This window comes from Psammomys obesus, unplaced genomic scaffold (genome assembly GCF_907164565.1).
Source record: "Psammomys obesus unplaced genomic scaffold, mPsaObe1.curated_primary_1811, whole genome shotgun sequence".
NCBI classification, from domain to species: domain Eukaryota; kingdom Metazoa; phylum Chordata; class Mammalia; order Rodentia; family Muridae; genus Psammomys; species Psammomys obesus.
Window position 1 is genome coordinate 99541 of NW_026587759.1, and position 27126 is coordinate 126666.

Below are 27126 nucleotides of genomic sequence, written 5' to 3' on the forward strand. Positions count from 1 at the left end.
ACCCCCCAACCCCCACAGACTCCTATTATAAAGCACTGCATCAACAGAAGAACAAAGCAATAATAAGGAGGAGCCTCTAAAACCATGGACCAGACTCAGTCTTTTCTCTTTGTAACTTATTATCTCAAGTATACAGTGATATATTTCTGGTCATTATATGAATTGTCTCATTTACTAATCCCATCAAATATTGTCCAACTAATATATTGGACTGAAGTACCCCAATATCTTCCCTAATTTTATAAATTATCTTCTATCCTAGTTAGCTCTGTCAACTAGACATTGCGTAGAGTCACCTGAGACTGATTCTCAGTTGAAAGTTTGTTCAGTTAAGACTGGTCTGTTTGTTAGGCCACAGAGGAGGACTTTGCAGCCAGTCTTGAAGATACCTGATAAAACAGGTTCGGATTTGGAAAGGGGCAGGGTGGAGATGAGGGAGGGAGGGTGGGATTGGGAGGGAATGAGGGAATGGGATACAGCTGGGATACAGAGTTAATAAAATTTAACTGATAAGAAAAAAAATAAAATTAAAAATAAAATTAAAAAAAAAAAGACTGCTCTGTTGGTATGTCTGTGGAGGATCCAGTCTTGATTGTTAACTGATGTAAGAAGGCTGAGCCTATTGTGCGCAGCCTTGATCCCTGTACGAATGGGCCTGGGCTATTGAAAAACAACAACAACAAAAAGCTAGCTCAGCATGGGTCTGTAAGAGAGCTAACAAGCAGTGTTCTCTTATGGTTTCTGCATTAAGTTTCTGCCAGAGTAATTGACTTTTCTCAGCGCTCAAATGTGACCTGGAAGTGTAAGCCAAATAACCTTCCTCCACTAAGGTACTTTTGGTCAGAATATTTTATTATAGCATCAGAAATGGAACCAGAAAAGAAAAATACTCCATATTCTAACATCTCTGTAAATCACATGCTCCAGAGGTACTGTAATAATAGCAAGAACCACATGCCACTTGAATTAGGTTAAGGACACACATTTCATTTATATTTTCAAAATACCAGTTACTTAAAAAGATATGTAAACACATTTACAATATGTGTTCCTGTCTTTAAAGCTTCAATTTAAATAACTTTTAAAATATTTATTTTAAAATTTTATTTTATGTGTTCCATTTTTTTGCCTGCATGTATACCTGTGCACCATGGGTATGCCTGGTGCCCCATAGGCCAGAAGAGGGCATCCTATCCCCTGGAACAGGAGTTACAGATGGTTGTAAGCCAAGGTCTATGTTGGGAACCAAACCCAACATGTGGCTTTGCTTTTAGCAGCTCAGCCACTGCTCCAAACCCCAATAGATTTTTTTTGTTTTCTTTTTAAGGCTTGCTAGGGGATAGTTATTTCTTTTGTTCTAAATGGCTTACAATATCAAGCTAAATCACTAACAGGTGAATCCTACTTCCTTGGCAATTGTTAAGCTAATATTGGTCTTGTTTACCTTGGAGGAATCCTTTGTTTTCACTCCCTTCTTCGGTGTTTTGGAACCCGAAGTCTTCTTGCTCTTCTCCTAAAGCAATGGAGGAAATGTAATGAAGCTGCTGCCATCATGGAGACATTGAGCACATCTGCCATCAGATGAATCCAAATATTTTTTTTTTTCTAGCAGCCTGTACACCCCCAACATAACTGAATAAAAATGGTACTTGGTACTGATTTTTAAAATAGCAGCGAATGTACCCATATTTTAGGCAGGACATAAGTAAGGCTACAGATAAGAGGGACCTGTGGGTCTCAATAGCGTTTAATATATCCCGTCAAGTCTTTGAACCGCAAATGTATACCCACAATTTTATTTTAGAAAACTAAAGGTTAAAAAAAAAAATCAGAGCATTTTTTTTTAACTTAGAGTGGCTTTTTTTGATATGGATGAAAACAACAAAAATAGGACCACAAACAGCTGATTTCAGTGTTAGAGAAATGAATGTAACAATGAAAAAGGTTACAGAAAGTTATATAGGTTCCCTGCAAAAGCACAGTACATTTACCAAAAAAGACACAACAGGAAATAATAAATTGGAAAGAAGAGGAGAGGAGAGGAGAGGAAAAGAATGGGAAAATAAAGGGGAAATGAGGAAGAAAAGAGGAAAGGAAAGAAGACAGAAGCATTAGTTAGTTTCCAGAAGAGAGAAGTAAGAGGCAGAGGGAGTCTGTAAATTAAATCACTTGCTATGGAAGGTGTGATGTTTCAGTCCAAAGTTGTTTTTAAAAGCAGCTGAAACAACAGTAAACAGACTGCAATATCCATCTTTCCTTCTGTGTGATTTATCAGATGTGCTCTGTAAGTTAAGTGCCTCACAATTATTAAATTACACATTTGCTTTCATTCGTTTTATTAATAAATATTAAACAAAATAATGGGCTTAATTTTTTATTATGTTCAAATTACATGTTCTGAGAACTTTTTAAATATCAGCACTCTGCAAACATGAGCACAGAAATCAAAGATCCAAGTACTTTACACAATACCCAGCTCCAGTGGGACATAGGCAGCCCGGTGCCAGGTGACCACATGCAGGAGGAGAGAGTACAAAGGCTGCCAGGCTGCCTTGAGACGGGACAACGACCACAACTGGCCCTGCAAAGTCTGTCAGCAAGCTACACCACGAGAGAGAGGAGGAAACTCCATAGATCACACGGCTAGAAGGGGGTCTAGGGGCTCAAGGACTGTCATGAGAAATGAACACAGACACTTCCTGTCACTCACAAAGCTATGTGGCAACCAAAAACGATGACTTTGGAGATTACAGGCCACATGAAGAACCCTGGTGAAATGCTGTTAAACTATGTAATAAACAAACCATGAGGACAATTTTGTAAAATTATTTACTGACAAAGACAAGAAAATACATTAAATAGTGGTATACGGGCAGTAGAATTATAAATTTTCTTTATTTTAAGGTTCTCTATAAGATTATTCTACTGATTCCACACTAAAAATCCATATAAATGTGTACTTCAAAGAAATCAGTATGAAGACGTATAGGTACCTTTGCTGTATTCTGTGATGTCTTTGCAGTTGAGGGGCAGTTATCCAAATCTTCTGAGAGGGCATCTATGGGGTCCTGGTCCTGATCTGGCTTCTAAGACATTAGTAGAGACACTTGGAGATAGCCATAGAGCAACTTCTCACATACTTAAAAGTAAAATATGTTTAAGAAGAAAAGCTTCTTGGCAATTACTTCCTAAAAACACTATGTAAAGGAGACATAAAGCATGAAAACCTAAGCATCTTTATTTTCTCATTTTTTTAAAGCAGTCTCATGTAGCCCAAGATAACCTCAAACTCATTATGTAACCATGAACTTCTTATTTTCCTGTATCTCTTATCCATTTGTTGAGGTTATAGGCATGTTCATTTTACACTCTTCACTACAAGTTTTCTCACTGGAAAATCTGCCACTATTTTCAATTAGAGTTAGTAATTATAGGCTTACCTGCACATGTTGGCATAGGACAAAGATATTTAACAAATTTTAGTTTCTTTAAATTTAAAAGAAGGCTAGATCTATAATAAAAACAATGAAAGTACACATTATAGTATTTACCTTTGATTTCTTTGTCGGTGGCTTCTCTGGTTTGTCCTTAAAAACAAGGCAGTTTTGGTTAACCACAGATCTCTGTATGGGTCCAATTGGTCACAGAAAGTATTTTTAGAATCTATTATTTAAGGACTATACAGAATTGATGAACTGGGCACTTAACCCAAATCTCTACCAGATCTTTACTTTCATAGCCATTTCAGTAGCTATGGAGTTGCAAGTATGTGGTTCTGGAAGTGACACAGAGACTATGTAGGAATTTTCTGCCACCAGGTATTAAAATTTACGTCCACAAGATATTTTGGTTGTTTTTGTTTGTTTGTTTGTTTTGTTTGGGTAGTCTTAGAAATAAACCCAGAGTCTTATACATTCCAGGCAAGAGTTCTACTGAGCTACATGCTTAGCCCTCTTTTTTCTTTTTTGCTTTGTTGTTGTATTGCTTTAAAAAACTAAGTTGCCCAGGCTGGCCTTGAACTTCCAATGCTTCTTCCTTGACCTTAACAAATAACTCATTATATGCCTTATATTTTGCTGTTGCTCATTATATTTTCGAAAGAACTGACAATTATTTTCAGTCCGGAGTTTTAAGAACCACTAACGTATAGGGTTTTTATTCATCTTAAGGCAAAAGAGCTAAATGAAGCACCTTCAATTGCAAGCAAGATGATGTAGAAATATCAACTTGGGGGGGATGGTGGATGATAGCAGGATGCAGAATTGCCAGTAATACTCCTTATTCCAGCATTCACTGAGGCTTTGGACAGGGAGGGGATTCCCACCAAAGACATCAGAACATTTAAATGGAAATTGGACTCCCTTGTTTCCAGGTGATAAGCAGGCCTGGGAAGAATCATTTATCTTCTAACAACTCAAACAGAAAGGTGGAGGCTATCAGATTGTTAAGAAAGCCAAAATCTAAATACTCTGTGATGGAGAAACAGATCTGATGACTACAAAGAACATTTTGCCTGTCGTCTGGCTCTGCAATGCTGGAGTTAGTGTGGGAGAAGGAAGGCCAGGGTATGGGACTGTCTTGTTTCTTTGACCTTACAGCTTTTCCATCACCACCCCTCCTCTATTCTCTTTATACATAGACTGCTTGTTTTGACATCTCATTGCTTCTGTCATTTTTAGAGCCTTTTCTTGAAAAATTAATTCGTAACTATATTATTTCTTGGAATCATTATTAAGAACCAGTATTACTCAACAGTGTTTTTAAAGCAGGGCCAACATGAATATTGAATAAGACCTTCTCCAGTAGATGTAGCAGAGGGGTAGAAAGTCTGCTTGTCACCTCTGGAGGGACATTAAAAGTACTCAGTGATAATGTGTCTTTATGTTACTTTAAGAGTACAGCTTCCATTCACTTCCAGAGAAGTGCTAACTGAAAATTTTAGAGCAGCAGTGAGCGAATATAGGTAGTTTGCCTTAGTTTACCTGCCCATCATTGTCCAGGAGGTGCCTATATTCAGGTGGGATGGTGTCATCTCTTTCTCCCAGTTTCTCCCTATGTTCCATTTTGACTTTTTCCTACAAACATTGAAAAGATGAAAGGATGTTCATTTCCTTCTTCACTTACAAAATAAAATTGAAAGTACAGAAACAACAGCTTTTCTAGTTTTCTGAAGCAAAATAAGGAACAGGGTAACACAGTAGAAGCTAAGGAGAGAGCTAACAAAAAATGTGAATCTGTAGTTTTCTATATGTCAGTCCATATCTGTGAATTTTCAACTAAAAGGATCAATAGCAATCCTCAGAAACCTTACTGGTAGCTTAAAGACCAAAAAATTAAATATTTTTTTTCTGATTAAATTTTGCTTTTTAAATTAAAAGTCAAGTCCCCATGCCTTGACAGACAGAGATAATATTTACAGCTCTATTTTAAAGCACTGTAAAGAAGCAAGACAGAAGGGTCTGCTGGCTGTGCACAGCACCATCATGGCATCCCTACCTGTCCGGTTCCCTGGTCTCTATCACAGATTCTACGGAGTACAGATTCATCCCTGTGCAGCATTACAGTTCAGGTTTTAAAGTATAGGTTAAGTTAATCTTGATATTCCTACTATGATGACAGAATGACAATGAAAATGTCTTCTCTGTGATATTGTTTCAGATGTTCAGAAAGTTACTTCTCCTTTAGTATTTTATTATTTGTGTGTATGATTTGTATGTGTGCACATGTACACATGCACAAGCATGTGCATGCCATAGCATGCATGTAGAGATTGGAGAACAACCTCAAATGTCATTCTTCAGCTTCTACTTTGATATCGGGTTTATTGTTCTTCCAATGCATACACTAGGCTAGCTGGCCCACAAGGTTCCTGCAGCTCTCCTGTCTGTGCCTGCCATTGCTTTGTAGGGGATGGAATTACAGACACTAGTACTACAAGTATTTGAACTCTTGTTGTAAGGCTGTGTGGTAAGTACTTTACCCTCTGAGCCATCTCCCCAACTCCAGTTACTTCTTGATTCTAAAATATGATCAAGTCAGTTGAAATGGCTTGTTAAATACTGTTTTAAACATAAATGTTTATATACACTGTATATAGTGCATAGTTAGTTCATTGTGCCCTTCCAGATATACCTCTGCAGAATCAAAGCTCTCGCACACCGTTTGAATTTAGATTCAGTTATGCTTGCAAAAGAGGTACAGGGGAAACCTGTGCTAAGCATGTGATCTTTGCCACTATGAATGCAAAGTACATTAACTCAACAAGTATATGTCTATTCAGTGGTGTGTCCCAATTCCCAAATAAGACCAAGAAAAAGATATTGGAAGACAAAATACTTAAACAAAATGTAGCTGTGCTTTCATTTCATAAACAGGATGTTTCCTGCAATGGAATCTATATATGACAAATATAATCATCAATGAGAAAAAGAAATGCAACCTATACAATAAAACAAGAAAATTAGATGGAATGGCCTAGCTGTCTACCACCTCCAGACAATGTGAGAGTGTCTGGTTTTGTTTTGTTTTGTTTTGTTTTGTTTCCTTTGGATAGTAGGGGGCTATGTTTTACCTTCACTTTATCATCCAGTGGCTTATTCTCATCTGGGTCAGGCTCTCTTTGCCCAAGACTGTCAGAAAGTTTATCCAAGGCTTCATCGATGTCTTTGTTGCTCTGCTAAAAGGTAAATAATTCTGAATTATTTACAAGTTGGCCAAATTGCTCAGGGATGTCACCCAGTAACCCTATCTCCTCATATGGACATCTAGGAGGAAGTCACTGACTATCTAGAGGTAGTGGAAGAGACAAAGGGCAGTGAAAACATCTGCCTCCACTACCCAAAATACTACCAGGTTAAGGAAGTCTTAGAAGTATTGGAAGCTGCACCCAAGTAAGTGACCTACATCTTACCTAGAGGCTCCAAAAACAAAGACAGCACTTTTCTTCCATTGAAAAATCAAACTTAATTTTAATCCACTGATGAAGGCCATCAAGCAAGAGTTTTCAGAAGAGCATGAATGAGGGTGGGAGCACATAAAACTCAGCACCATTAACCTGCCACTTCTTGGAGCACAAAAATATGATTGGTGTCATTGATTGAAGAGGTTGTCTCTAACAAGTTATGAGGATTCCCAAAAAGACTTCTGAGAACTTCTGAACTAGCGGGGAATCTCTTTCTTTACCTCCAGGAAGCCTATGAAGGCTAAACTGAGGAAATTAATAGAAGGTGTTCTAGGGCAAGAAACTGACCACTGAACTATGGTGACAGTTCAATCTAAACAGAACAACACTCCAGAGAAGGTAAGTAACCTCCCAAACCTGAGTTTTCTCAGCTGGGAAAAGTGAGTGATAATATCTACAAGTCACAATGCTGTCAGGACTGTATGTCGGCAGTCAGTAATAATAAATAAATAATGGATTATTATTGATCATGTCATTGCAGCGAAGTTCTACCAAATTTTTCAAACTATTCTTAACATAATAGGCTCAATATGTTGGCTATCTATTCCTATATGAATTTAGTTTCTATCCGTACAGATTCCACTAAAATATGTTTAACATCTATATTATACAAGTTACCCTGCTGGGCTGTGTCCTGCAGTATTCTGTAGTTGTTCTGAAAAGGTGCTATTGTACTTTCTCCGGTTTTACTTGCTCTCCATAGGAATCCTCTTGGCAACACAACAGTATGTTTCTGGAGAAGCGAGCGCATGGAAGCTAAGCTGGGTGCTAAAACACATTGCTAACAGGTGATGGACACAGGTACTAGGACTGAAAGCACAATGAACCTTTCTCTGCCATTATCAGTCACATTTATGTTTTTCTAGGCAATAAAGGCTTCCATGCAAGGGTGATTTAATCATAAAGCTTTTTAAAACTATTTTCAGGATACTGCACATACGCAATTTTCATGACAGGCTATTAGAATTTGCAAAGAAAGTTTGCATGAATTGTGATAGTTTAGTTGACTCTGATGCTCACATATAATTCATTAAAATAGAGGTTTTCACTTAGTTTTATTGATATCCTACACACACACATACACACACACACACACACACACACACTTCTCTAATGGGAAAAGTAAAGGAAAAGGAATCATTGTAAAATATACTGAAAGTCAGGCTGTGACTCATATTCAGGGAACTCTGGACTGAGCTGAAAACTGAAGTGATGAAAGTGGCCTGGTTTACTGATGATTCTGATTCTTTTTGTTGCATCTTTTTCTCCTGAAGATAAATACACACACACACACACACACACACACACACACACACACACGCACGAGAGAGAGAGAGAGAGAGAGAGAGAGAGAGAGAAGAGAAGAGAAGAGAGGGGAAGGAAAAAGAGAGAGAGAAAGACAGACAGAGACAGAGAAACAGACACAGAGAGAGCATTTTGCTTGTTTTAAGCAATCAATTTCTCCTAGAGCCCAGGAACACAGCTACCTGTGGCTGGTGTGGGCTTTGTCATCTCTGTCTCTGGGCATTTTCAGATGATCTTGAACTGACCCAACAGGATAAAAATTCACCAGAATCCAAGACCACTGCATTAAGGAAGCTTTGATATCACACCAAAGGAAAGGAAGGAAAGCTGACTTCAGGAGGGAACTTCACTTAGCAAATGAGGCAGAGAGGATGAGACTGGGGTTAAGGACAGTCCCTTTGATTTTTGATGTTCAATGGATAATGTATGGTTTGGCAATACAGACAAAGAAGTCAGGAAAGCTTTTGGGTCCCACCCTTGCCTCACAACACATAAATAATTAAAGCTATACTGATGCTGTAGATTTTCTATTGCTGATAAGAAAATGACAGACTCTCATTGTTGAAATGATAGAAAAACAAATGGTTTCCATGAGACACCTGTCATTTTTTTCTTGGAACAGCTCAAATACTGAACTACTTCCTGTAACAAGTAGGATTAAATGATGGGTAGTAACTTACAGCATGGATCAGGAAAGAAAAAAGGAAATCAGTTTTGAGAAAAATCAAAGGGCATTTTTTAATCTAGCAATTAAGATATATATGTATCATATATCATACACACACACACACACACACACATATCACTGCTCACAATTCTGATACAGTAACAGCAACATTAAGTTTCTAGGCTGAAGTTAAATATTTTCATGTTTTTGTTTGTTTGTTTGTTTGTTTTTTGTCACCTCAGAGACATGGCTTGTCTCCTGGAATCACCAATCTAAGTCTTTCTGTAATACAAGGTGTCAGATCTTTCTAATAATTTTTCCTGTTTTCATTTGTGCTAGACATGTGCCTTATTTTCTTTCTTGTTGCTCTTGTAACAATATTTCCCAAGGAAGGTATGTTGCTCACCTCAGTGTCAGGTGGTAGGGCTGCTGCATAGGTGCTAGGAGCAGGCGTCTGGGAAACCACTTCAGAAATGGCAGCAGAGAGTTTGGCATCTTCAAATTCCTTTTATTAAAAAAAAAGTATCATTAACATGTTGGATGTAAGGTTATAACTACAATACACAAAAGTGGAAAATCTGTATAAATTCATATAGTAAAGAACAATGATAAAATACATTTATATATTATACAATGTTTAAATCAGGTTAAATCTACCTCTGAAAATACTTAGCATTTCCTTATGGTAAAAAATTTCAAAACACTTTCTTCTACTATTTAGAAACAGACACTTCATTATTTTTTTTTTTAAATAAATGGGTCTTTAAAATCCACAGCATTGACCCTGTCTAAATGGAAAGCATCCTCCTGAAAACAATGGACAGTAGCCTGTCGTAATTAAACTTTTATGACACATACTCAGTGTGGACTACACAGTGGCATATTACACTGCTCTCACTGACATACTGTGCTATATGCTTTAGGCCATCAGCAGTGGTTTTCCTGAAAAGATGGACAACAAATTATTTCAGAAACTTTCTGAGATAATAGTTTCTTCTCTGGATCCCTTCAACATGCTGCATTCCTTATCTACACCAGTTTCCTTTTCTCTCCTGTGGACTGTGCTGTAAGTTTACTCTCAGAACTAGGGCCATGGTTTACTTATCATTACTGTAACAAAGGCCCAGATGTTTAGTGGATTAATAATACAAAAAACACTTTAAAATATGTATGTTGTCATATTTTTATATATTTACTTCTCAAAGACATTTTAGAATAATTTCATTGAGTTATAGCACATATCATTGGGACACTTACTAACAAAGTAAATTATAAACTATACATTCTTTTAGAAAAGTTAAGCCATCGTTGATGTATATATTCCTATTTCTATGCTTTTATTTTTTATTCTATTTTATTTTATGTTTTTTATGTAAGTTTAGAACTTCCTATTATCTACTGATTTGTTTTTAATAAGAAACCAGCACACATGACTTTTCCTTATAAAATGTAAGAGAAATCAAAATTTCATAATTTTAGAAGATGTCCCTGGTTTTATATTAAATGTATGTTACTGAAAGTGAACAGACACAATTAACGGATGCCACTCTCTCAAGGTTTTTATTGAAGGCATGAATGTATTTTAAAGTTCAAATATAGTTTTGTTTTCAAGATTTATTTTACGTGTATGCGTGCTTTACCTGCATATGTACAGCACGTGTGTGCCTGTTGTCTGTGTAGGTAAGAAATAGGCATCAGACCACCTGGGCCAAGATTTGTGGTTGTGAGCAGCTATGTAAGTGTTGAAAATCAAATCTGGGTCCTCTGCAAGAACGACAGAGTCAACCTCTCCAGTCCTGGTTTGATCATGGAGACATGATCTCACTATATAGACCAGGCTGGCCTTGAACTCAGAGATACACTTGCTTCTGGCTGGGATTACAGTCATGCACCACTATGCCTGGCCTTTAAATATATCTTTTATATGGACATAATTATTTGATTGTTTCTACTGGATATATCACTGTGTTATATTGACAATTTTCTTGTCAATTCATATTTATGATTTTGGCAAAAAATAACTTCAAAACTTGTTATAGTGCCTATCAATACTTTTATACCTATCAAATAAAGTCACCTTTCCCGGCATTATCATACTTGATGAGATTTGTAAGAAGCCTTTTGTAGACTATCATCCTTTTCATGGCATATTTCTATCACATAGGGGCTACCTAGGTACTAACATTGAGAAGAATTAATTTCTGATAGAAGGAATTTGAGAGCAGTTCTTTAGTTTTTCGTTTCAGTTTAGTGTTTTCTTTAGCCTTGCTTTTGTTTAGGATTTATTAATTGTACTGATTTTGCTTTTGTCTTGAATTTCTTTAAAAGTATTGTGCACAATGTTTCTCCCACAACCAGTTTAACTCATATACTGTCTGTAACACCTTTCTCATTTCTACATTAGAATTTACCATAATCTTTGTCCTCTCTGATACCCCCAGTACATTTTAAGATATAAGACATTTATAAGAATCAAGTAATGATTGGCGTTAAAATACAAAAACAGAATTGCTATCTGACACTCATGTTTTTAAAAGAAAAAGTTTCTGGCCAGTGAGCCCTCAGGATGATGTTCTGTCCTGATATAGTCATTGCTAAGTTCCATGCGGGCTCAAATTATTTTAAAATTCTGCTTTCCTCATAATTTCTGTTCTATTTTTACTATGACCAACAAAATGGTCTATACAGTAGTCACTCCATGCTATTTGAACTTTACGAACTGATATATGAGATTTTGCCACTAGAGTTTGTAACAGTGGTCCTAATTGACTTTCTAGTCTGTTATTTGACATATACCATACTTACTTATTTCTATTTCACTAATTACATTTTCGTACAGACAATTTTTCCTTTGACTGTTAGTTTTCTTTTTCTTAAAGATTTTATTTATTGATTGTTAATTTCTTAAAAAAATACCTTTTAATGTAAATTGCTTTATCTCAAATTTGCTTAGACATGCCTCTGATAGGGGGTGGATACATATAACTCAGTATTAAAGTCCCAAGATCAAGTTTTGGAATACCACTCAATTATTAAAAACAAAGAAATCATGAGATTTGCAGGCAAATGGATGGAACGAGAAAAGAGAATCCTAACTGAGGTAAACCATACCCAGAAAGATGCAAATGGTATGTACACCTACTTATAAGCAGATATTAGACCTACAGCACAGGATAACCATACTACAATCTACAGACCCAAAGAAGCTAAGTAACAAGGAGGGTGTCGGAATGTCATTCGGAAGGAGAAACAGAATAGACAGCAGAAGTGGATTAAGAGAGGGAACTGGGCAGGAGACAGAATGGGGAAGGAAACAAGGGTGGAGATCAGATGTGGGGAGAATGGGGGTGGGAGGTGAGAGGGCTGGGAAAAAGAAGGGAAACCGACAGGGACATCTCTTTGTCAAGATGGAGGGATGAGACAGGGTGGGTTCCGGGGATGTGACTTTAGCTGAGACTCCTAACCAGGGAAGACTGAAGTGATCACCTCCTAGCCAGGCAGGACTAGCGGAAGGAGGGGAACAGCAACCAACCCACAAAACCTTTGATCCAAAAATTACCCTGCCTACAAGAAGTGCAGGGATAAAGAGGGAACAGAGATTGAGGAAAAGTCCAAACAATAATTGGCCCAACCTGAGATCCAGCCCCTGACACTATTAATGATGATCTACTTTGCTTGTAGATAGGAGCCTAACTTGACTGTTGTCTGGGAGGCTCCAGCCAGCAAAGGATCAGACATGGGACTTGCAGCCGAGCATGGGGTAAAGCTCCAGGAGTCCTGTGGAAGTGTTGAGGGAAAGATGGAAGGACCTGGAGGGTATAGGAATCTCACAAGAACAACAGAGTCAACTAACCCAGGCCCATGTGGGCTTTCTGAAACATCAACTAAGGAGCATGCATGATCTAGACTTAGGCCCCCTGCACACATGTAGTCAATGGGTGGCTTGGTCTTCATATGGGGTGCCTGGCAAGTGCAGGGGGTGAGGCTGTTTCTAACATGGACTGTAATTGCCTGCTTTCGGATCACCTCCCCTTGGCAGGGCTGCCTTGCTTGGCCTCAGGAAATGAAGATATGCTCAGTCCTAATGTAACTTGATATTCTGGGGAAGGTTGTTGGGGGGGGTGGCTAGGGGCATGCTCCCCTTTTCTGCTGGCAAAGGAGGAAGGAAAGGAGGAAGAAGGAGAAGAGGGCATTGGGAGGAGAGGAAGGAGGGGACACCCTTGGGATATAAAGGAAATAAACTGAGACTTAAAATAATAATAATAAAAAGATCGAGTTTTATCGAGATATAACTCTAAGCATGTTAATAATAGTGAGCCAGTACTAAGCCTTGTTTCTTCGCACTCTGCATGATAAGGCAGTGCCTCCATAACCCTGGGATAGGACCCGCCTGTTTCCTGTTCTGTATCTTACAGCTTTCACAGTCAGGTCTGGGGTGCCACTTTGTGAAATATAAGAAGAAAAATGAGAAGCTCATGGGATGGAGTGTTGCATGGTTCCATGTTTTTAAATTGTGCAACAAGCAGCAGGCCCTTCCTATAGGAGTTACTGTTCTAAGAATAGCAGAAAGTTGAAGAGTCCTTTTTTCTCACTATCCCAACCAATACTTTATTCTATGCTATTGTGCATATAGGAACATACTCCTCTGTTTTCAAGCTGACTGCCAAAAATACACAAATTGACTGAAAAACTAGATTCCCTATAAATAGATAGCCTGGACGATTTGGCTATATAATTTTGGGAACTCTAACAGATTTACATGTTTGCGTAAGCCATGTAAATCCTAGAGAAGAGAATGTGCTTGCCATTATTCAACATTGTCCAAATCACCTGGTAATAGAATTTTTTTGAGTGACTATTATTCTACAGGAAGCTAAAATTTCTTAGGAGGCAATATGGAAAGAGATAAATGGTAAAACATAACTTATGAGGTTGTGTGAGAAGTGATTTTGGGATAAATTTGATTTTAAATTCTGTTTTCATAAGGAAACTTAATATAAGACCCAGTTGTTGGTACAATTAGTCAGTTGAAAATATCCATGCTCTAGAATAATATTTCAGGTGTGAGAAGTTTTTAATTGTGGGTTGAACCATTGATGTTTGTTACCATTTGTTGCCCTTCCCCATCTTATCTCCCAAGGAGAGCACCAGCAGTGGTGCTGCACGCCTTTAGTTCCAGTACTCAGAGGGCAGAGGCAGGTGGATCTCTGAGTTCTGTAGTTCAGCCTGGTCCAAAGAGTAAGCTCCGAAAAAAAACCAGGTGTATGGAGAAACCCTACCTCTAAACAAAAAAAGAAAGAAAGAAAGAAAGAAAGAAAGAAAGAAAGAAAGAAAGAAAGAAAGAAAGAAAGAAAGAAAGAAAGAAAAAAACAGTGAATCAGGTACTTCCTACTTACAAGAGATGGTATGTTTACAGGACTGGAGAAGTCCTGAGACAATGCATCAAGTAGGAAGTCATCACTCAAGGGCTGCAAGAAGGAAAAAATATATTAACAAAAATAACATTGGCATGACTTCTCTTCAATATTCACCATATCATATTCTGATGAGTTCCCTAACAGTGAAAGTTACCCCTTCCCAGATTACCAATCAGAGTCCACAGAAGACAGACAGGTTCAGAGAAAGGAGGTTGCTTACTGGAACTTGCTCCCTGGGCTGTTTTGGTAGGAGTGGTTTTCCATCCTTACCCTATTCAGAGTGAAAACATGATATCAATTATTCTTCACATTATCCCAAATACGAAACCTATGCACATTACAAGGAATCAACAGACTAGAAAGAAGTTGGCAAGAAAACATATCAATGATTAAAGTAGCATGTTTCAGGGGTATGTCAACAAACCTCTCATTTATAAGGAAACAATGCGACCATAAGAAAAATCTGCTGAAGTCCCAACCCTGAGGGAGCTTGTCTTCCGGGCGGGGTACTCTCAAATTTGGGACTGAGATTAGTTATACTTCAAATAATTTTAAGTGCCACTTTTGAGTAATAGAACAAAATGATTTGAGCCTCTTTAGTAAAGGTGATATATAATTTAATGATAAATTCCATTTATACGTATAAAAAATGAGTACAAGGGTACATAGGAGGATTTCTCCTGGGAAAGTGTTTTGCTTTGTTTTCTGTTCAAATGTGGTGGAGTAATGGTTTAGAGCTATCCCATGCTTTCTCATGGCTAACACAATTTTCTTCTTGCCCTCTGAATTCAATTGCAGCTTTGGTCCATTAAAAAAAAAATGAGAAATCTACAAACTCTAGACTATGCCTTAGCTGAAAAGGCAGTAAAGATCCCAGGTAAGGCATGGAACCCTAGAGCGCCTATGCTCTGAATTAACACTGAAGTCCACTTTTTAACTCATCATCCAGTGGCAGGGAGGGGAACTTTAAAGTCTCACCCTAGAAGGCAGATGCTCGCTATAGAGACCTGATATGAGCATAGATGAAGAATGACAAGAGGTATTAGTGCTAATACAATGTATAGTTTCAACATAAAGAAATGGGATCTTTATATTCCAGGTCTGTTCTCAGCACCTTTTTATGTATACAAAATTCAGTTAGAAAACAAAATGGGAAAATACTCATCCTGTTTACCTTAACCTCCTCTAGTCTATAATCAGGAGGAATTGTTTCTTCTTTTTCACCAAGTTTCTCATGGTCTTCTTCTTTAGCTTTCTCCTAAATAAAAGTATCATTCTTAGTGTCTCCTTCTCTACAATGCATTCCTCAGAGACTAAATTTGAGGTAACCTATTCTTATCTTCAGACATGCATATGTTTATTGTTAAGAGTGCCTCAAGAGATTAAACTTTAACACTGTTTTCAGTTTAGTCGCCTCAGATACCAGCATACAGCCTGCTGGGCTAAGGGCAGGTTGGGATGAGTATTAGTCTCATGTTACTTCTCCTGTGACTCCTCAGAAAGGGATGAATAAATGTGGACAAAGGGCGATTGGTTCATGGAACTTAGACACAGGCATATAACCTGTCCACTATGGTAGATCAGGAACTTCCTATGGTTTAGCTTATTAAACAGGATATGTGCAGTATCAAAGGAAGACAGCTGATTATGCTTTACAGATCTATTTTTTAAAACAACGCACTAACTCAATGGAGGGCAGAAGTGGATGGTCAAAATTCATTTTGTAGAAGTATTTGAGCTGCGATTACCTTGACTTTATCCACTAGAGGTTTTTCATCTTCTGGATCTGCTTCCCGTTTCCCCAGGCTTCCAGCCAAGGCTTCTACAGCATCATCTGGCATCATGCCCTTCTGAAAGAACATACATGAATAAGCCTAAGTGGTTACTCACCCTTTCCAATTCAGAGAGGCACGCACTTATTCCAGGTCTACATATCTTTAATAACTTGTGTTATCCCTAGACCCACTACACAGAGGTAGCTCATGGCAGCTCAGTCTCCAAATGGACTCCCTAGTAAGGGGAGCAGGAGCTGTTTCTGACATAAACTCAGTGGCTGGCTCTTTGATCACCTCTCACTGAGGGGGAAGCAGCCTTACCAACCCAGAGGAAGACTATGAAAGACAGTCCCGATGAGACCTGATAGGCTAAGGTCAGATGGAAGGGCAGGAAGTCCTCTACTATCAGTGGACCGGGGAAGGGGCATTGGAGGAGATGAGGGAGGGAGGGCATGATTGGGAGTGGACAAGTTTCTTATATTAAATACTGTGTATGTAATTTATATACTAACACTGAAAACCTTACAAGATCTAGCTGGAATTTTGATTCATTACAAAGGCATATAAAGAACGTAACAGAAGCTGACAGAAGGAAAAGAAGGAGGGATCTCTGCGAAGGAGTCTGGCCAGCCCAGGGAGAAGGCATATGTTTGTTCTCTGGAGCTTTGGCTAGTCACAGTGGCTAATAGTTGGTTCAGGATCCTCCTGCTTGTGACTTGACTGTCTTCATTACATACTGAGAACCACCCACCTGAGTCTTGCTATTCCAAATGAAATGTACTCATTCATCATAAGCCAGATTTGGCTACACTGACATTGAAACAAATGAACAGGAAGCACAAGTGAGGGATGTAAGAGGAAATGAAGAAACTATGTATGGGCCAAAAGACAGGACTCAGTTCTGGCTTTCCAAACTATGTATGGGTCATAACTGTTCCTTACTGGCTTTTAAAAATTAGTTGAATGTTTCCTGGCCAGAACATTTTTCATAAACAGAGAACAACACGTCACACTTAGCCTGCATAAGCACCATTCATTAATGTATTTACTTTTTTTTTTTCATTGTGTAGGTGCCGGTTATTGCATACACCTGAATAATCACATCCCAAACATACCAAGTGCTTTGCATTTATGCCTCACTGTTTTCCCAGGAAATGCTGCTATTCTCACTTCTCAGTTTGTCCCTGCCCTCTTCATGGAAGCCTAGTAAACTTTTACCAGAGAAGGCTCCTTCATTCATGTCCCACCGGCCTGTTTTCCATATGGGAATGTTCAGACTGGGTCATAACTTGAGGTCTGGCTCATATCTGCAGAAGGCTGAAATGTATCCAAGAGCAGGGCCATTTTTCCTGTTCTCATTACAGTTAATGACCTGGATAACAGGTACACTGCTCAAGGTCCACATAAAGCCTGAAAACACTTTATAGTAGCCTTATAAATATCAAATGAGGAGACTATCAGGGGATATAGGTCAGTGAAGGGATGCCGGGAAAGCATGAATAAAGCACGAGTAAAGCCCCAGATCCATCGTTAGTGCCACAAGAGATCTGGAACATGTGTCCTAGAAGAGGAAAGCTAGCCATTTGTGATTCAGGTTTTATAAGTGTGAAGCAGTGTCTCTGAGTCATCAGAGAATAGAAACAAGCCCCACAGAAATGAAAAGTAAATGAAGACATAACTAGATAAATTTTTTATTCAAAAATTAGAAGACAAGCAGAAGACAGGAAACAACAAAGGCCTGGCAGAAGAATGCAGTGATCTTCCTTCCAATGGAGAACAGGGCAGGACCGTGGCCATGATTTGGTTGTAAAGCATTCTATCAGGAGAGCCAGGAAGAAATGTGGCACTGGGCTTTCTGTCAAACTGCAGGATACAGGGGTGATCAGTGGTCAACTGGAGATAGTTGTGAAAGTACAAGGAGTTTCAGAAGATAAAAGCAAAGCATCAGGCAGCACCTGAGTTATAATTTAAGTACAGATGAGGTTTCCAGCATAGCCCTGAAGCTCAAAGAACAATGAATAGCAACTCTGCATTAGCTTTTGCTTCATTCTCTTGAGATAATATTATGGTGACAAACAGTAGAGAGTTGGGGAAGAAAGAACAGAACTTGCTCAAGGTCCTTTCAATTAAGGGCATCACCTACCGAGGATGTTGGTTTGGGTGGTGGCGTCTGTATGCTGCACATGGAGGCCCGAAGCACAGGCTCTGCCACAGGAGTTGGAGATGTTTCCTTAGATTTCTGAGAAGAGAAGCAGGTGCTCTGAATACTTTAGAACTCCCTGACTAATAAAACTGAACAACAGTGGCTCAGACACTGTGAGATGTAAACTGTTGGCATGATTCTTTTGAATGCTTTTGAGCTATATGCATGCCAAGGCATGTTTAAAACTTTTTAACTACTGTAATTGCAGCTGGGAGACTGGTTTCACACGTGTGAAAAAAGAACACTTATAATACACAAAGCATCTCAAGGGGTGATCAGACAGCATATTGCAAGTTATAAACCTGTACATGATGTAAGGAATCTGCTGAATAGGAGTTTCAGAGTAGTCCCTGGACTTGTAGCCTCAGAAGCACTGGAGAGGTTGTGAAAAGTATATGTTCTTATATTCTCACCACAATGCACTGAGAAATTCTAGGGGCAGGGTACAGTAATTTTCAAATGCCTTTAATCCAGACACTTTAACAAATGTCCCTACTTGCAAAGCCTCTGGAGAATGAACACTAACAAAGTATGCTCTTGTCATCCTTTAGAAACTGAACTATTAAAACTAATAGATGTGGGACTGGAGAGATGGCTCAGAGGTTAAAAGCACTGTCTGCTCTTCCAGAGGTCTTAAGTTCAACTCAAAACAACCACATGGTGGCTCACAACCATCTATAATGAAACCTGGTGCCCTCTTCTGGCCTGTAGGCATACATTCAGGCAGAACACTGTATACATAATAAATCTTAACAAGCAAACAAACAGATGTTAGGATTAAAAAAGCATGAATAAAGCTCAGAATCTTTTTGAGCTTTTTGTTAATTGTTTTTTGAGCTTTTTGTTTTGAGCTTTTTGAGTTAATTGTTTTAACAGGAAGACACACACATCACAAATAAACAAACAAACGACTGAGAACTGCTGCCATTTGAATTTTTTAGTAAAGGGTGTGATGGGTAAGGGAGGAAAAGCACCAATAATTAAAGGCTACTTTTAGCAAAGCCTTCCTTCTGAGCAAGGCAGGGACAACCTGGTGGAAAGGAAAGCACAGCTAGAATTTATTAATGGCATGTATGGAGCCCTTGCATAGGGCGTGGGAAGCTTCAGTGTCCTAGACATGTCCTTCAAGAAGTGTGACTCTGGCGGAAAGTAGGAAGGACAGTGAAGACCTCTGGAATGAGAGCATGTGTCAGTTTTACTTAACCATCTCAGTGACAGCAGTCAAAAGGAAAGCCTGAATATAAGCACTTCCCTGAAGAAATGGTTGCAGGATTTAAACTGCAAGAATATTAAGGTTAGGCTGGCAATATAAAATACATCTGGAAAAAGGTGAGATGATAACTCCATGTATAAAATGTGGCACATGGGTTTTCATGGGCTTTTACAATCAGCTCCTTTATGCAATAATAATTTGGGCTTCACACATTTTCAGATTAAAAATGTACACTAAACCCAGTCAAAACATATTATCAGCAGCATACTTGTATTTTCTCAGCTGGCATAGATGGTTTGTCTTGATAAGTAGATTGGCCAAAATCTTCTGAAAGCTTCCCAATTAGCTCTGACTCACTCAGGCACTGTAACAAGAAATCCTGCATTATGAAGACGTTCTGCTCTGTAAAAAGTATAGGACAGTAATTTTTTAAAAAAAAAAAAAAACTTGGTTAATGTGATTTAGCTACATTGTATTATCTAAAACAAAACATAGCTTGATAAGACAAATTCTTCATTTATCATTGTGAGAAAAAAACGTCTCACAAATATAGAATACTCTCCAACTTAGCACTGAGTAAGTTCTAAAGGTTTACTGAACTGATAGATCAACTCTAGGAACTGCATGGAAGTCCATCCAGAGGTGTAGATTTGAGTCTGGTGAATCTCTCTTTGAGATGACTTTATTTACAAGTCCTTTACAATAAAGTTTTAATTATTAAGAAAATAGAGTAAGTCATTTTCAAAGTAACAAATAAAATGATTGTTGTAGACCTCTAATCAAAGTTTCCTGTTTTCTCCAATGAATAATTACAGTTTCAAAAGTGATTATTTATTTCCTATTTCTTAATGATTTCCTTTCAGAATAAAGCAGAGAAAACACAATCCATGTACTCATTTCCTATAATGAAGGAATGAGAAGGGATGGAAGGGAGAAGATAGAAAATGTTTTCTGGCAGGAAAGTTCCATGGTCCTATTTCTTTCAGCAAAGCCAGTCCACGAGGGAATTCTATTAAAATAACCTATGGTGAAAAGGTGTACTTCAGACAATGGGCCCCTGGTGGGGACAGCACAAGTTCTGAGTCCTGGACTTAGTATTTTCTAGCTGTGTGACCTTGGGTTATATACATGTTCTGCCTCTGTTTCCTCACTGTAAAACTGGAATAAAAACCCATGTAACTTGTGAAAAGCTATAGATTAGTGCTACTCTTGATGTCATGCATAGAAACATCATTTCTTGGCAGGTTAATGCAAAGACTGACACTTGGTCAAAGTGCTGAGAATTAGGATTGGTGAATACCCTGCCATAAATTCGACATAACACACACACACACACACACACACACACACACACACACACACACACCAAAGACTCAGCGAACATCTTGGAAGAAAGAACAGAAAGAGGGGGAGTGTTTTGAGTGCTTTCTTCTAGAAAGGACATGGCTACTCATGAACTCATAGCAGCTCAAGTTGGCTACAGTTGCCTGCAAAAGATTGGGCCTACCAGTCCTCTATCACATACGGGAAAGGGACTTAAGAAGGCACATACCTCTTTGGGGAGTTCTGGCAATTAATGGCTACTGGAACACTGAAGCTGTTTTTTTAGTGGTACATCTACTGGGAAATTTCCCATGCTCCAGCAAATAACCCCACACCTGTGCTCAGCTAAACAACACTAACTGTACTCAGTGGTTCTTTAAAAAACGAAAGAAGAAAAGACGTGAAAAGCACTTGGAGCAATGTTGAGGACATAGTACGTGATTAGTAAATGCTGCTAATTGGTGTCACGATGACAGGAAACTATGTGCAATTAAGGCAATATAAAACTGTTAGTTTATGCTGTTACTAAATCAAAGTCTAAATTTAATGCTAAAATAATACAATGTAAAAGCCCTTTGGCATTAACTCCTAGTGATTGGTGAATGCTGCTTAGAAACTAACAGTGTGGTAATAACCCAGGAGGGAAACCACATTAAAGTATGCAAAAGAGCAGCAGCCTCAGCCTTGAGTTACCATCAGAGTTCTCCTCAGTTCCAGGATACATGTGAACTGTGGTCTTTTAAAAATGATCCTAATTTACACCTTATATTTCTGATATGTGTAAGTATTAGGAAAAAGCTATTTTCAAACCTTAGACTTTTCTTCAGGCTCTGGCAATAGTGGTTTCCCATCTTTATCCTGTAAATGAAATTAGAAATTTATTGGAAATAAAATAGAAAACTTTGCTTACATGTCCCATTTATTTGTTTGTTTTAGACAAATTCAGGCTGTGAGATATAAGCTTATTTTTTATACTTGAGTGAATTAATTTTAGGCCTAATTTTTATAAAGTACCAAAATAGGAATCTGATCAAAAGACCAAACATTTCTAAGTATTCAGTCATTACAACTTACTGAAATATTTACTGTTTGGTGAGGCAAAAGGATCAACAAACAAACAAAAAGGCTTTTGAACATTCAGTGTGTGTGTGTGTGTGTGTGTGTGTGTGACACATGTGAAGGTCAGAGGACAATTTGTAGAGTTACTTCTTTCCCTATCATGTGGGACCTAAGGAACAAATTTAGGTAGTCAGTCTTGGTAAAAAGTGTCTCACCTTTTACCCACTGAGCCATATGGCTAACCCTTCCTTAACGGAAGAGTAAAAAGAATCTCATGTCTATCAAGCTGGGTGTGGAGGCTCATGCCTGTTATCCCAGCAGTTGGGAGCTAGAGGAGGATTAGGAGTCGAGGGCAATCTCCATTACAGAGTGAGTTTGAAGCTAGTTAAGAGTATCTGAGAACCTGTCTCAAAACATAATGAGAGAAAAAGCATCAATTCTCAAACACAGGACAAATATTATTTTTTTAATTAAACACTGTTTAGCTTTTGAACATGAAATTGCACAATTTAGGGAATGTTTTCTCCTTTCCCCAAATAGTCAAATAGGTGAGAGCATTAATAACTAGTTTAGAAGACACAACGGGCTAACCCATTACTGAGGGGATTAATCCCTGGGCTGCAGAGAGCCAAGAGAATGAGTCCATTATCTCCAGAGCTGATATCTGAAGTGAAACAGCTGTGTTGCACTGTCAAGAGGAGGGCTATCACAGCATAACAGCAGGTTAGTGTGCTGCTATGCAGAGCGCTCACCGTAGCTGGCTTTAACCTGTACTCAGAGGGGACTGTGTCATCATCTTCGCCACACTTCTCCTGCTTTTTTTCCTTTCTTTTTTCCTGAGGGAAATGGAGAGGCAAAAAAAAAGTAGTTAAATGATGACTGTAATATAAACCAATATCACCTACTGCAGAAAGACCCACAATTGGACTAAAATGGTTCGAATGCTCTGTAAACCACAGAATGTAAAACTGTAAGACAGCTGTGGACAGGCACCCTGAGACACCCTGTTTGGTCTAGGCCTTAGGAAGCCATGGCACCCTTGAGAGTGCTGGCTCTCTAGCTAACAATCCTTCCTTAGCTCACTGACTTTGAAGGCTCACCAAAGCAAATAAAGGCTCCTTGGATGACAGTAAGCACAGTTCAGAAGTTAACTGCAATTATTTTAATAGCTCCCATATATGTTGCCCAAAGGGAGTTATCTAAGAAGGGGAAAAAGGACACATCCAGTTCTCTCATCCAATACAGAAATGCAAGAAGCAGATAGACACAGTTGTGGCTCAGATAGACACAGATGTGGCTTCCTCATGGAGAATTGGTTTTAACGATTTATAAAGGACTCCCTTCAATAGCATCAGGACTTACATCACAAGACCAATGAATCACAAGCAAATCAATAGATTAGAAATAAGTGGCTCTATAGCAGACTACTAATTCTTCTCTATAAAATTTGTAATGGAATCTGCATGTGAGTCCTATAAGATTCCATGTGTAAGGATTTGCATCTATTTCAAGGCCAGGGTTTGGTTTAGAACCTAAGGTAGGGGGCACAATTTGCTTAAGCAAATTCAACCACGGTTCCCATCTCTACCTCAATCTCAGATTGGAATGGCTACATTTTTTATTAATTCCTAAAAATTATTAAGTAATTTTAGTCAGCCAGGCACTGTTCTCTGTTCTAGGACTAGGGTTTTATGTTATTCAGTATGGGAAAGTCCTTGTTTCTTTTTGAATTTCAAGTTTTACTCTATTACTGCTTATGGGGGTATGCAACAAATACTGCCCAACACACAGAGGTGGGCTACATCTGGTCCCTACGGAGATACCAGGAATATCAAAGCACATCTGCATAGGAAGACTCTCCATACTTTGAGGCTATGGGCAGTGACAGATACAGCTGGAGCCACACTAGACATAGTCACCAAAAAGACCAAAAGAAAGTCTACCAAATTGCCAACATTCTGGACCAGGTACACATACCTAAAAGTAGGGAGTGGCTTAAACGATAATCATTATAAGTAAAATAATTGTTTATTTTATGGTATAATAAGACTTGCAGTGAGATTGGATCTGTTCTCTGGAACATCCATAGTTTGTATAGGCATTGCCTAGTGTGGGAGGTGCTTTGGCAGCCATGTACTCACAGTAAGTCAAGACTCCAGGCTACTTATTGTAAATGATTACCCCCGGACCCTACAATTAGCTCAAGAATTTAGAGGACTGAAAGATCTTCTTAGGAAGTAGTTATAGCTCAGGACTAGGAAAAAGCTATTATGTCATATGATAGAAAGTTATCTTATGAGTTTACAGGTACTCACTGGCTTCTAAAGGACAGTGAACATGTCACGCATGCATATCCCATAAAATAATGACGTTATCCATGCTGCTGCATGAGTTATTTTATGCCACTTTCCTCCACCTAATCATCTGGGTTAGTGACTGAATTAGTTGGACTGACCTGGGACTTGTATCAGGTTTATACTTTCTCTCTCCACACATTTACTGTCTTATGAAATTACTCTAATTATCTATAAAAAGCCTGAGACAAAATTGAAAACTACAGCACCCCAGTGATGGTAACACAGCTCAGGCTAGCCTCCTGGCCACACCCAGGGCTTCACCAAGATCACTCTCCTTAGAGACAGCGTGCCTTTGAGTAATGTGCACCTCATGGTGTTTGGACCCATGTTCCCCTTCTTCTGAGCACATCACATGGTCCTGGAGGACAGGGATTGTTTCTCCCTATGTTCACCATTGCGAAGCTTCTCGTGCCACACTTCAGCAGGTGAGCCCTCCCAGAAAGCAGAAGACAGAAACTGGCCCATAGAAGACCTGGGCCAGTTCAGCCGCAGGCTCAGTTCCCGGACAACTCAGCACAGGAAGTGACGGCAGAGGCAGGGGCAATTGTGACAATGCTGCTTGCCGCATCCCTTTCCCTGATCTGATAGGTAGTGCTTCCAAACCTTTGGTTTTAGAGTCCCTCTAGGATTCCTGCCATGTCAGACACAGGCCGCTTCTGTCCTTTCTCTTTCCTCCAGAGAACTGATTTGAAAAGTATACAAAAACCATAACTTCCTATCACACTTCTACATCAGCTCAGGGCAGGGTGGGTATGAGAGAAGCATGCTCTAACATGTGCATGAGCTCAATAAACATGTAGGGGGGTGATTGTTGCTCAATTTATTTCAACCTGAAAAAACTTTTTCAACCTTCTTCCCCCATAGTTATACAAAAGAAGGTTCATTCTACTCTTCCATAATCATCTCCCACCACAAGCACTCCTGAAAATAGAAATTCACCATACCAAGCAAAAACAAATTTTACAGGTTCTCGCTAGACTATCACTGTTATCTTCTCAGTTAGGTGCTCCTTAACTTCAGCAAAGGGATACCTGTTTCTTTGTCTTCTCCCCTCTACCCCCATTTCTGGATTGCTCACGCCACAGCAACAAATACCTACATTTACTCTGAAAGTTCATTTTCAATTCTAACATTGTAAAAAAAATTCTAATCATGTGGCAATGCTCAGCTTTGATGTGTAGACTTTGCATATGAATTACATGGTCAGTACCTCTTTGACTTGATGAACTGGGCTAGGATGGCTCTCGGGGTCTGGCTGCCTTGTGCTTAGTGAATCTGACAGAGCTTGCACGGCTTGATCACTCATGACCTCCTGTTAAAAACAAAAAATTCTGTACATAAAAACAAAACAATAAAACTCTAGAGATAGATAATCCATATTATCTATACATCTATCTATATATAGATAATCCATATTATCAACTTGCTTGCTTGTGAAATATACATTTTATATACAGAAGATAAATTGTGTATTGGGAAATTACTATATGGAGGAAACATTTGAAAATTAAAAGAGGAAGGGAAAAAGAACTTACTGACGAGAACTACATTGAATCTGTAGATTGTGTTCGGTAAGAAACAACTTATAATCTAGAGATTGCTTTTTACCACAGACTCAAAGAAGGCAAGGATATCCCAAGGGAGGATCCTTGAATCACACGCAGAAGAGGAAGTAAAATAGAGATCTGAAGTAGAAGGAGGGAGGGAACTGTGTGGGAGGGGGGTGGGGAGGGTAACAGGAACAGGGATCAGTGTTAAGGGGGGCCAGGAGGGAAAGGAGCCAGAGAGAGAAGAGAAATCAGTGGGGAGTATCTCTGGGACATGGGGGGAAATGGAGCCCAAGGTGGCCACTTCCTATAGCCTGGTGGGACTTTCAGTGGAAGGAAGCTGACATCAATTCACCCATAAAACCTTTGACCCAAAAATCTGTCTTGGCTACAAGAAGTGTAGGGATAAAGTTTTGGCACAAAGACTGAGGAAATGGCAAACCAACTACTGGTCCGATTTGAGATTCATCCCAAGGGAAGGAGCCAACCCCTGACAATATTGATACTTTGCTATGCTTGCAGACAGGAGTCTGAGAGGCTTCACCCAGCAGTTAATGGCAATAGATGCAGAGACCCACAGCCAAACCATAGGCCGAGCTTGGGGAGTTTTATGGAAGAGTGGGAAGGATTGAGGGAGTCCCAGAGGTTAAGGATACCACAAGAAGACTTCCTACAGCATAAACTAATCTCGCCCATAAGGGCTCACAGAAAGTGAACAACCAACCAAATGGCTTGCATGGGCCAGACCAAGACTTCCTACAAGTAGCAGATGTGCAGCTTGGTCATCCTGTGAGTTCCCTAACAATGGAAGTAAGGGCTATCTCTGACTCTGTTGCCTTCCTTTGGATCCTTCTCCCCTAGCTGGGCAGCCTTGTCTGGCTTCAGTGGGAGAAGAGGCGCTTAGTCCTGTTGTGATTTGAAGTTCCAAGGTGGGTTAGTACCCGTTAAGGGCCTTATCTTCTCTGAGAAGAAGGACAGGGAAGAATGGCAGGAGGAGGGCATGAGGTCAGGACAGGGAGGAGATGAGGGAAAGGGCTGGGATTGGGTTTAAAAGTGATTAAATAAATAAAATTTTATTTATATATAAAATAACTTAGCGATGATGTTCCTATAGCAATTGCTATAGGGCATACTTCAACCCTTATTTTGCAAGAAAGATATATGATTATAATAAAATGATATTATAAAAGACCATTATCAAAATAAAAGCTGCAAGCAAGTAAACATTCATAACTCTATTTTTCTTTTTCTAAAAGTGTTTGTGAAGGGACTTCTGAAAATTTGGCCCTTTAGCAAAAC

The 27126-nt window shown here is 39.0% G+C and overlaps 1 protein-coding gene across 10 annotated transcripts in view; it reads right to left on the reverse strand.

The window, feature by feature from the left end:
• Positions 1-27126, reverse strand: part of Cast (calpastatin) — a 99595-nt gene that overhangs the window by 3942 nt on the left and 68527 nt on the right. For 7 of the 10 annotated variants that reach the window (XM_055604011.1, XM_055604014.1, XM_055604006.1 and 4 more), the window contains 15 exons: positions 25491-25592; positions 22676-22759; positions 21675-21722; positions 19810-19905; positions 18269-18364; positions 16099-16200; positions 15525-15608; positions 14571-14621; positions 14330-14401; positions 9340-9438; positions 6572-6676; positions 4983-5075; positions 3552-3587; positions 2994-3086; positions 1445-1513 (listed from right to left, as the gene is read on the reverse strand). In XM_055604011.1, coding sequence (XP_055459986.1) covers positions 1445-1513; positions 2994-3086; positions 3552-3587; positions 4983-5075; positions 6572-6676; positions 9340-9438; positions 14330-14401; positions 14571-14621; positions 15525-15608; positions 16099-16200; positions 18269-18364; positions 19810-19905; positions 21675-21722; positions 22676-22759; positions 25491-25592 — 1230 coding nt within the window. The remainder of the gene's footprint in view (positions 1-1444; positions 1514-2993; positions 3087-3551; positions 3588-4982; positions 5076-6571; positions 6677-9339; positions 9439-14329; positions 14402-14570; positions 14622-15524; positions 15609-16098; positions 16201-18268; positions 18365-19809; positions 19906-21674; positions 21723-22675; positions 22760-25490; positions 25593-27126) is intronic. The other 3 variants (XM_055604007.1, XM_055604016.1, XM_055604009.1) reach the window with 2 other exon arrangements.